Source organism: Frankliniella occidentalis, unplaced genomic scaffold (genome assembly GCF_000697945.3).
Source record: "Frankliniella occidentalis isolate FOCC.00 unplaced genomic scaffold, Focc_3.1 Scaffold374, whole genome shotgun sequence".
In the NCBI taxonomy this organism is placed as follows: domain Eukaryota; kingdom Metazoa; phylum Arthropoda; class Insecta; order Thysanoptera; family Thripidae; genus Frankliniella; species Frankliniella occidentalis.
This window is the reverse complement of record NW_026267497.1, coordinates 150,317-161,015: the sequence shown is the minus strand read 5'-3', so window position 1 is coordinate 161,015 and position 10,699 is coordinate 150,317. Positions and strand designations below refer to the sequence as shown.

General features: G+C 38.4%; 2 protein-coding genes across 2 annotated transcripts; both read right to left on the bottom strand.

The window, feature by feature from the left end:
* Positions 1-1,168: 1,168 nt before the first annotated feature.
* Positions 1,169-2,895, bottom strand: LOC127751195 (uncharacterized). Its single transcript, XM_052274318.1, has 8 exons — positions 2,795-2,895; positions 2,632-2,664; positions 2,462-2,548; positions 2,230-2,274; positions 2,099-2,131; positions 1,956-2,024; positions 1,573-1,656; positions 1,169-1,474 (listed from the first exon to the last, which is right to left on the bottom strand). Exons 1-8 carry the CDS (start codon positions 2,840-2,842, stop codon positions 1,385-1,387), a joined length of 489 nt encoding a protein of 162 aa, XP_052130278.1. The 5' UTR covers positions 2,843-2,895; the 3' UTR covers positions 1,169-1,384.
* A 157-nt stretch (positions 2,896-3,052) lies between these two features.
* Positions 3,053-5,390, bottom strand: LOC127751191 (uncharacterized; the record flags this gene model as incomplete). Its single annotated transcript, XM_052274317.1, is given in 6 exon segments — positions 3,053-3,139; positions 3,224-3,256; positions 3,466-3,552; positions 3,641-3,784; positions 4,572-4,718; positions 5,376-5,390. Coding segments are annotated over 6 exon segments (513 nt in total), but the record flags the coding sequence as incomplete, so codon positions are not given.
* Positions 5,391-10,699: the final 5,309 nt, after the last annotated feature.

Below are 10,699 nucleotides of genomic sequence, written 5' to 3'. Positions count from 1 at the left end.
TACAATTACTGGAAGTAAATTTAAAATATTGTGCTGTCATGGACTGTTAGACATATACCATTACAAAATAAAAAAAAATTGAGTGAAACATTATAAGAACAATAAGAAACATGCTAAGTAACATATAAAAGAGCTAGAGATACAGACAAGACTCTTACGTAGTAGACACCATTACAAAATAAAAAAAATTGAGTGAAACATTCTAAGAACAATAAGAAACATGCTAACATATAAAAGAGCTAGAGATACAGACGAGACTCTTACTTACTAGACACCACAGGACCTAAGTACAGGAGGTCTGCCTCCTTCCTGCACAAGGGGCATGTTGGGTTTATCTTCAGCCACTCCTCCATGCAGGTAAGACAAAATATGTGGTAGCATTCCAGCTCAGCGGGCTTCTCTAAGATATCACGGCACACATCGCATATAGCTGAAGGAGGAAGATGTTTTAAGTTAAATATTTTCAATCCTACCGTCCAATACTTGTGCGTACACATTTCGGGTAGAGAAATAGAAGGTCACTTACTAGGTGTTTCAGCCTGGTCTGTATTCTTCAATGTCTGAAACAAGAAGAAAACAAACTTAATATTGAGGATTATGATAGGTTCACAAGAAATTTTCTTCATGTTCAAGTAATGAAAACTATCAGCTGCATAAATATCACTCACTTAATGGTTTGTTTTCCCTTTTGTCGTTCTGGTCGTTCGGCTGTTTACTTGAGTGTTTTTGGCTTTGGACTTAGTTGCAGCCTGAAATTTATAGAGCCGGCATGATTAATTGAAAACGAAATGAAGGACACATATGCAGCTGATAGCTCATGGCGGAAGGGGGGAAAAATTGGTGCAAATAGTCATGGACTTGGTGCACCTAACTGGTGCAAATATGCACTTCGATACAAAATATTTGCAAACTGACCTTTTTGTTTTTGGGTTGGAGTTCCTCATCTGTCTCTTCATCAGACGAATTCTGTTGTAGAGAAATGATAATTAGGTAACAAACAAGAGAGACTTTTAAGTCACATGTACAAAATTGCAGGTTTTTTTTATCTAAATCTAGCACTTACAACAATTACATTTACAACAGTAGGTGTTTTGCTCTTGGTGGGAGTGCTAGCTACTTTGCGCTTATGAGAGCGTGAGGATCCAGCCTCACTCGTGCTTGCTCCTGCATTATTGCCAACTTTCTTCAAAATATCTGCCTGCAAAACAGAAAGTATATGTCTTGCTGTCAGAAATGTTTCCTTGCATGTAAATAATTCTTATCAAGTCATTAAGTATTTATACCTTCACTTCAGCCAAAGTCCCCATTTGCACAGCATTAGATGAAGTGGCTTCATCCTTAAAAAAAAAAATCAGCTATGGATGACTTTTTCCAAAACGTTCTCTCACATCTTAATAGTATGTCTGCTTACCAAGTGAATAATATTTTCACTCTCGCTCTCCTCATCCTCCTGCCCAACGTCTTGGTAAGAAGGCTAAAACAAGTAATGAATACCCATTAGCTGACAATCTAAGGTCATAAGAAAGGTGATTTTGACCAGTTCAATAGAATGCCAATGTGCAATATACTCACAGACGCATTATTTCCATCTTCATAGAGTCCTGGTGAGAGAAAAGATTCATCTCGACGTGATGCTTGTGATTTTGTTTGATACTTCTGAAACAGTTCAAAAAGAATGAGGCACATGCAAATAAAGTGGCATGGATTACCATTGTGAGACCATACAATGGCCCACATCTTAGGCTAGTAAGAGTGCATCAGATAAGTGATGACGGGTGATAGAAAAAGAGATGGTCGAAATTGAGAAAAAAATAGAGATGTTCACGGAGTCTCAAGTATTGCCACACAATGTAGATTGTGTCAAGGAAGCATACGGTGCAAAACCAGAATGACAACCATATTTTCTCAAACTGTTAAGTTTCTTACGGAGTGCAGCATAAATAACTATGTATTACCTCATTAAATGCTGTGCTGACACATTGCTCCACGGCATTCGCTATGTCAGCAAGGACCTTCCTCTGTTGCTGCAAAGAAAGTAAATCCATCAGATTCCAAAATTTATTAGATTAAAAAAAGTTAAAAGCAAGAGCATCCTTACCTCCACAATTGTGGATACAATTGCACTCTTTACCTGAAAGTTAAAGGAAGACAAAGATCAGTTATTTCCCTCCTCAGATTGATTTTCATAAGGTGACATTTGAAAGCACATTATTAAAACAGCATCCTTACCTCTCTGAGTTCTTCTGTTATGTGAGACATCACCTCATTCTTCATCTGAAAGAAACAAGAACAAGAAAGTTGAAGAAGGCTATGTCATACAGTAGAAGCCCCTTGAGTTAATAATTTAATAAGAATAGTAATCAAGGTGGAGAGCAAGGTGGATATTTGGTGAGGTAGGGTTGAGTAGAAACCCATTATGTAATGGAACGATTAAAAATGTCTTTGTAAAACAAGGCCTTACGTCAATCACAGAAGCAGTAAATGCTGTATGTTGATTCTTGTTTCCCGCACTTACTGCTTCACGCACACTTTTTACTTCCAGCTTTAACTGAAAGAAAGAAAAAAGTATTAGTTTTAGATATTTGTTATTCTTTTCACAGAAAATTTTAAAACACATTACAGCAACCGTACCTTTTCCATCATGGAGGTAATCTCACTGTTAGCCTGAAGGATAAAAAACAAAGATTGGTAGTTGGAAATTCAGTGGCAATAATTAGATAGTAATGCGGATGGGGTGGGAGGGCTGTATAGAACCACATCTTACAAATGGAACATGGTTCAAAGAATGGCCTACCTGTCGGAGAGATGCATTGCATGCCGAAACTAACTCATCTTGTGTCATACGTGAGTCATTGGCATCAGCAGCTTGCTTTAACTCTTGCAATGCATCATCGAACTTCGATTTGAGCTGGAAGAGATTATAAAGTATGTTTTATGGTTGTTTTGATATTTTGTCAATAGAAAAACAAGGTTGAGTGGATAACTAATAACAATATCCAAATTTTAAGGAGTTGATTTCCGTAAGACAAGTGTACACAGAAGAGAGTCTTACCTGATTGAAGGATGACGAACATGCTTCATAAATGTCTTCATTATTGGTGGCGCTAGTTTGACCAAAAGTTTTCACTTCTTGCCTTAACTGAAAGTTAGAAACAAAGTTCTAGTTTTAGATGTTGCATATTCTTTTCACAGAAAATTTTTAAACACATTACAGCGACTGTACCTTCTTTAAGGAAGACAGAATATGACTGTTCGCCTGAAAGATAAGCAAAGGTTATTAGTTGGAAATTCACTGACAATATTTAGATAGTAATGTGGATAGGTTGGGAAGGCTGATTAGAAACTCATTTATGGCTGTTTTGATATTTTGTCAATAGGAAAACAAGGTCAAGTGCATAACTGACAACAAATCCAAATTTTTAGGAGATGGTTTTTGTAAGACATGTGCACAAAAGAGAGTCCTACCTGACTGAAAGCAGTAGTGCATGCTCGAAGCATGTCGTCCTTGTTAATGGCACCATCTTCACCATAACTCTTCACTTCTTGCTTTAACTGAAAGTTAGAAACAAAGTTCTAGTTTTAGATGTTGCATATTCTTTTCACAGAAAATTTTAATTAAAACACATTACAGCAACCGTACCTTATTTAAAGAGGACACAATATGCCCGTTAGCCTCACTGATGGATGCAGAAAATGCGGCTGTTAGCTCATCTTGCGACAGCGGGGAGTTGCTGGCAATGGCTTCTTTGAGCTCCTTGAGTGCAACGTCAAATTGTGGTTTGAGCTATGGAAGAAATAAAAAGACTGTTTTTAAGTTGTTTGGGGTTGACAGGTTAGCCTTGTTAAAAAGGACAAGGGGTCCAGACTGACCCACTTAAACGATATAGTGTTGGGAACTTGACCTAAGTAAAAATGATTGCACTTATTGAACACTTTCTCCCCAAACTGAGATGTTGATGGCATTGAGGCATTGTATATGGGTCATCAAATAAGGTTGACTTATCCCCTTTTGGCAACTAAAATTTTGAAATTGCATCAGACGCTCCACTCTCCACATCTTGCGTTTAACTTTTCTGCGGAAATAGTTGACTAAGAAACCTGGGTGAGACCACAGTTTACTAAGAAATGTACAGGTAAAGGGATACCAGGTACCTTTTTATTTTTATTAAAATATGAACTATTGATAACAGTTTGAATTCAAAATCACTTTGGATTTAAAATTGAAACTGTTCTCAATAGTTTACATTTTTATAAAAATAAAAAAAAACCGCCTGATATGTCCTTGCCTGTACATTTTTCTTTAAAATCTGCTCTCACCCAGGTTTCCTTATCAGATAGTTCCACAGAAAAGTTGAGCGCAAAGTGTAGGAGTGGAACGTCTGAAGTATAAGATGTTTAAACATTGTCGGTTGTCTGCTTCCACTGTCAGTTATAAAACAATGATTTGTCAGGAGCTCTGTTGTCTGCACAGTTAATTCTCGCCCCCTTGCTTTCCTTCACTTCACAGCCCAATTGTGGTAGGACTAAAGGAACTAGTCTTCCTTTCTGAATGACATTTCAAAGAATCTTACCTCAGCGAGGGACTTCCTTGTGCCGGCTTCTATCATGTCTTTAAGGATGATGTCCTCATCCAAAACTAGAGGTGGTGGTAAACAGAACTGCTTCTGTAATAGAAATAATTTAAGTTCATCAAGTCTAACACCAGTAAAAAATAATTGCTGAAAAATTGACAAAAACTGAGATTTACTACGAGAAAATTAGCCCTCAGATAAAAACTATTTCAGTCTATACAGTTCTTGTGCATTTTTCAGAGGAAAATTACACTCCAGTTTATATATTTCAAGCTTGAAATGTAGATACCATATTATTCTTCAAAAATACAGGAAGACTGGGTGAAACTTTACGCATGTGTCAAACTGAGCTCAAGAGAAGAGAGAGTGACCTCCAAGAGACTTGCCACTTTTCATTGGAATAACATATATGAAATATTAAAATCAAAAACTTTATGAAATGCTACATAGAGATGCTATGCTAGACTTTGGCTCGAGTTTCATCATGCGATGACAACGTCGTTTGGACCCACCCAGAGAACACGAAAATGTCACGAAAAGGTCATTTTCGGACATTTGACGTCAAAATGACTGAGTTTTGGCCTAATTTTTGACCTCTCTCGTGACCAAATTAGTCCTTTTCATGTCAATATGATGTCTTCGTGAGTTTTTCGTGTTTATTGGGAGGAACATAACCATGAAAAGCTGTACCCTTGGCATGAAAAGCCAACGAAAGTCTGTGCTTTTAAGTATTGCGGCACATTAGTATTGTATATGGTTTGTAGCAAAATAACTTTTAAGCCGAAATGGACGGAAACCACTTACTTGTTCAGGATTCATCTTGTCGATGGTGTTTCTGATCAACAGGAGACTGGAGCAACGAGCAAACGAATGAGTCGAGTGAGTGAGTAGAGTGAGTGGAAAAGGGGGGGGGGGGGGGGGGGGGGGGACAGTCTACCCAACCCTTTTTAAATTGGAAATTTTTCAAGTTATTCTTCTTTTCTATTTTTCTAAAGTAGGGAGTTGACAGTAGTATTCTTTATGTCGTTTCTGAAATAATAATGTGGCACTGAAAATAAAGGATAAGAAATTAAGTAAATCATGTAGTCATTCCCTGCCCTGCAGCGACATCTGTAGTGACGCCATGAAAATAAACGCATTAACTACCCCTCTCTGTTCGTCGTCGTCGTCGCCGTTGTTTTTGTTTGCTGTTGCTGCTGTTGTTGTTGTTGTTGGCCCAAGGCTATCCTAATGTGTGAGAAGTCCGTGCAATTTTACACGTGTCAAATGAAGTGACTGCCATGCCACCCGTGATTAATCTTCAGAACGGAATCAGGCGAAATACCCTGCTTATTCATGGGCCGGACCACCACAGTTACCACTTTAACAAATTGATGAAAGGCGGTCGCGTCTACGTGCGCTGCTACCACTATCACACTTTGCGCTGCACTGGAGCAGCCAGCATAGATCCCCGTGATGGTAGTTTTAGAGCTTGCGGACGTCACGTCCACCCACCTCCAAGATTTCTTCAACATGAGCGGAGACTTCGACATGCTATCTTGGAGAGGTGTCGTGACAAGGAAGACAACAGCACCCTCCATGAAATTTATCATGAAGAACGGAGGCGACTAAGGTATCCCAGTGAAAAGAAAAGATAACGTAGTGTCATTTGGCATTATTTTGACCTCACATGACCTGAAAGTTGTCTAATTTTTTAGTCAAAACAATGTTGAAATGATGTCAAAATTATTCTCTTGACACCACTTTGATCTTTATCATTTCACTGGAGTCGTTTAACATACGTCTTGTTTCCTTGGCCTTATTTTCCCTTTTCCAAACTACCCAATTTAATTGAATCAAGTATCTGTTATTGGAATTGTATATTTCAATATTTTCAAAAGCCTTTTTACATGTTGAAAAATAATTGTTCACTCCGACATTTTGTGACAAATCTCTGTTGTTTTGGCAGATTAAAATCAAACCAATCTATAGTGCTGCTATTCTGCTTTTTCATAGGACCCCTGCGGAAGCTTTTGCCAATATGCCATTCAAGAAAGTTCGGAGGTCCATGGAACAGGCCAGGAGAGAAGGTTGGCCCCAATTACCCAGGACGCTGACAGAGCTAGCAAACCTTCTAAATACTGATGAGTTAAGATGGATGACCCAGTCCCCTGATGATGAGGATAACATCTATGCTGGGGTTGTTGGAAGAACTCAAGATAGAACCAGATGTGTCCTTCTTTTCTCACAAAGACAACGACGGTACTTAAATAGGGGCACAGTAAAACTTGTTTTTAGTGATGGTACATTTATAACCCCAGAACACTCTGGATGTGCTCAAATTCTAAATCTGGTCACACTTAGGAGGAAATCAAATCCACATGTATGGTTTATTCGTTTCACCTATACATATTGTTTTGGTAGCGTCTTTCCTTGTAATACATTTAATTGTTGTCTTTATTTTTCAGATCATTCCTCTGGGCTCTGTGCTCATGCAAAGTAAAACCACAGCATGTTATGTGGTAGCACTGAGGGCCATAAGGGCCATGTGCCCTAATTTCAGACCTACCAAAATCATGTGTGATTTCGAACCAGGGGAACAAGCAGGATGGGCGCAAGTTTTCCCAAATGTGGAACGCCATGGATGCTTCTTCCACCACACAGATGTAAGTTCAGTATTCTGCAGTGCAGTTTAAATATAGTATTAATTAGTAATTAGTCATCTCATATGTTTTTTACAAGGTAATGATGCAGACAAAAGTCTTTCAAAAAAGTAACTTAAAGTAACTGATCAGAGTAGCATCACCAGTATATATTTGAAAATTTCAGAGCCTGGCTGACTGTTTTGTTAATTTAATGATGCATTTGTATGCCTTTTCCATAGAAGTTTATACACACCACCTCCTATGGTGAGGGGAGATACAGTGCCAAGCAAATTCTGAATACTTGCACCAGGTTTAAGATCACATTTGAAATATGTTTCAGAAAGTCAGCCAAAAAGCCAAAGAACTTGGCCTTAGACCTGTGCTGAGGGACAATGAAGAAGCAGACAGTGTTGTGCGGTCACTTTGTGCCATCCCCCTGCTAAAAAGGGATGACCTAATTGATGGTCATTTGACCGTTTTGAACCGAGCCATTGAGCTAAGACTGGAGATCCTTGCTCGACTACTGAGATATTACCAAAATACTTGGCTAATCCCCTCTAGATTAAGAATCTTGTCTGTGTACCGGAACAAGTATAGGACATCCAACTGCTGTGAGTCGTACAATGCCTCAATGTACCGCCAAGCAAAACGGGACAAACCAAACATGTTCCAGCTACTCTGTAAGGTCCTATAATTAATGTTAAAGAAAAAAATGGCATCTTACTGCTGTTGCTTTCTAATGAGTGTTTACTAATATTTTGTCCCTTACTTGTAGCGGCCTGTGTTAAGTTGGAGGACATCTGTAATTCAGACCACATTGTGCTAGACGGTGGTGCACAAGCAAGCCGTGCACGCAAAGCAAGTGCCTTAGTCAACGATGAAAGGATAAACGGTCTTACTGAAGATTATGATGAGGGTGAAATCACTATCGATGAATTTTTACGCCGTGCCTCTAGAAGGATTCAGGGGGTGTATGACCGAGTTCTGCACCCACCTCAACCTCCAGGCCAGGACCTCAATGACGAAGTCAATGATAACTAAAACTCAACATTTTTTCATTCAGTTTTGGGTGAGTGATACTTATGCAGCTAAAGGTTTCCAATACTTGAACATGAAGAAAGTTTCTTGTTAACTGATCATAATTTTCAATATTAAGTTTGTTTTTTTCTGGTTGCAGACATATAAAAATGCGGACCAGGCAGAAAAAATTAGTTCTGCCTAACTAGTTGTAATCATGAGTTGGCTTCATGTTCAAAGGCTGTGACAGCACAATATTTTCAATTCACTTCCAGTAATTGTATTGATTGTTGTGACAAATTTTTGCATTTTCCCCCAATGGTTTACTTTGCTCTCTAATTTCTCTTGCCAGTGTACTTTCATTTAAATTTTCTTCTGATTGCTGCATTGTAAAACTACAGATGCTTTGTCTTGATTATTATTGTACATGGACATATGTATGGGGCAGTGGACAAAGATAAACCCAATTTTTTTTTACCATAAAAACTAAAATATGGATATTGAACTGTTTCCCTTTCTTATGAGGTAATATACTGATGCAGTATCATGCTCTGATTGCTTTAATGCAACAAACAGTAAAAAGAATAATGGAAAAGTTTTGTGTAGAAGTCAAAAGCCACTTGAAAGTAGTCTCACCAGAGTTAAAGCTTGTGCACAACATCCTCACTGGTGAGTCAATTTTTTAATGTTTTTTACTGTCTAAAATGTATTATTTATAGAATCAGTTGAATCAGAACTAAATTCTGCATCAGAATACACCCACCTAGTAAATAAAGCAGTTCACTTTCAATATATTAGTTTTTTGACCAGGAAATCCAATAATTCTATATGTTTTGATTCACCCTCCCCCATACAAATGTGTGCATTCCCCACCCCTCCAAAGATGAATGCGGGGAAACATGCATTCATAGTTATTAATTATGTAAGATGAAAGAAATAGAGGGACAAAAGTTATGATCAAAGAATAGACCAATTTTGAATTATTTAATGAAAATTTGGAAGGGTTTACAAGGAGTACAAAAATAAGACTTTGATGAAAAACTATCATCTAGAGATTTGAACACAGGCAAAGAAGAAGCTAAACAAAAGTAGAGTCTATTAGTCTAAAACTGTTTCAAACATTTTCTTCCAAAAACAAGAAAAAAAAATATATAGTAAGAAATAATTCAACAATACAAACTGCAATTAGATGACAACTTTGACAATGCCTGCTTCTTTAAAATTATATGGATTCACAAGTGCTTTAAAATGTATCATTGCTTTTGATTATTATGAGTAGTTAAATCCTTAAGTCTATATGGATGACTGTGACCCCGTGGACATATGGACAGTGAGAAACACTGAGGACCTAGTAAAAGATACATTTTTCTTAGTGAAGGCAGGCAATCAACCATCACAAAGTTAACCTCTAAGGGTAGGCTGGTGATTTTAATAAAAAGTACAGCACCTAACCACAACGACAACAATACTGTGGGTTTAGCGATGAAGAATTGGAAGGAGGTTTGGCAGACACAGCGTTGATGAAATAAACTTACTACGTATTACTTACAGAGTAAAACTGACAGGTGGAGATTACTGGTGTCAGTATGGACAGAAGAAAATTTACCCCTTTCATAATGGCTACCTTGAGGCTGGTAAGTAATCATCATTGGGCGCCATAACACTTGTAAAGGTTAACTAACGCACAGTTGTAAAGAAGACACTAGCTAGATGGTTCATCCGTCGAAGATAGTCCTTAGGGGTGATATTTCCACGGATGCTCACTTTTCGTGACACTGGCATTGCCGCCTGTAAAAATAAATAAATAAATAGAAACGACTAATAACATACGCAAAGGGAAAGAGCTGTCGACTCGCATTGATGGGCAGAGCGCAGTATAGGAGGCTTACCACGAGAAGCGCCATAATGGACAATCACAATAACAAAGCGTACGTGAAAAATATTTTAGAGCATCTGATAGTCACTCTTAAAAATAAGACATGAGAACACAAATATCTGCGAACGCATCACACATTAGACGTGCCATGTTTGTTGTTGTTTTGCTGGACACACTCTGCTTCTGCTCTGCGCCTGCCTGTGCACCAACCCCAGCACTTCAAGGAAACAGGTCTTTGAAAAAAGATCAACTAAAGAACATAGAAGAAGTGAAAATGTACTTTCATCAAATTTTCCTTTTTTTAATATTTTAGTTTTGATATTTTTGCCACCTACCGCGCTTTTTGCACCCTCTTTACAAAGTTCATCGAAATATCAAGTTTGGCAGTTGGTAACATTTTGCTCCTCCCCTCCCCCTCAAGCGGAAGAAGGCAGGAGAAAAAGAAGAACACAGCAAGCACGGAGAATAAAGGGAATGGAGGGTCGGCTTTGCCCGGTTTCCACCTCAAAAAAGACTACAAAATCCGGTGGTGGTTGGAGTTTCGCCGGGCGGCCACCTAGGTGGCGCGTCACTCGCTAGCGCTCACTTCTCGGCGGCTGCTCCACGGCGCC

Coding starts and splice junctions, on each gene's coding strand:
- LOC127751195 (XM_052274318.1), bottom strand. CDS start 2,842: ATGACACAAGATGAGTTAGTTTCGGCATGCAATGCATCTCTCCGACAG. Junction 2,132..2,229: donor TAACAGAAGAACTCAGAGAG/GTAAGGATGCTG, acceptor TTTAACTTTCAG/GTAAAGAGTGCAATTGTATC. Junction 2,025..2,098: donor TTGTATCCACAATTGTGGAG/GTAAGGATGCTC, acceptor CTTTCTTTGCAG/CAACAGAGGAAGGTCCTTGC.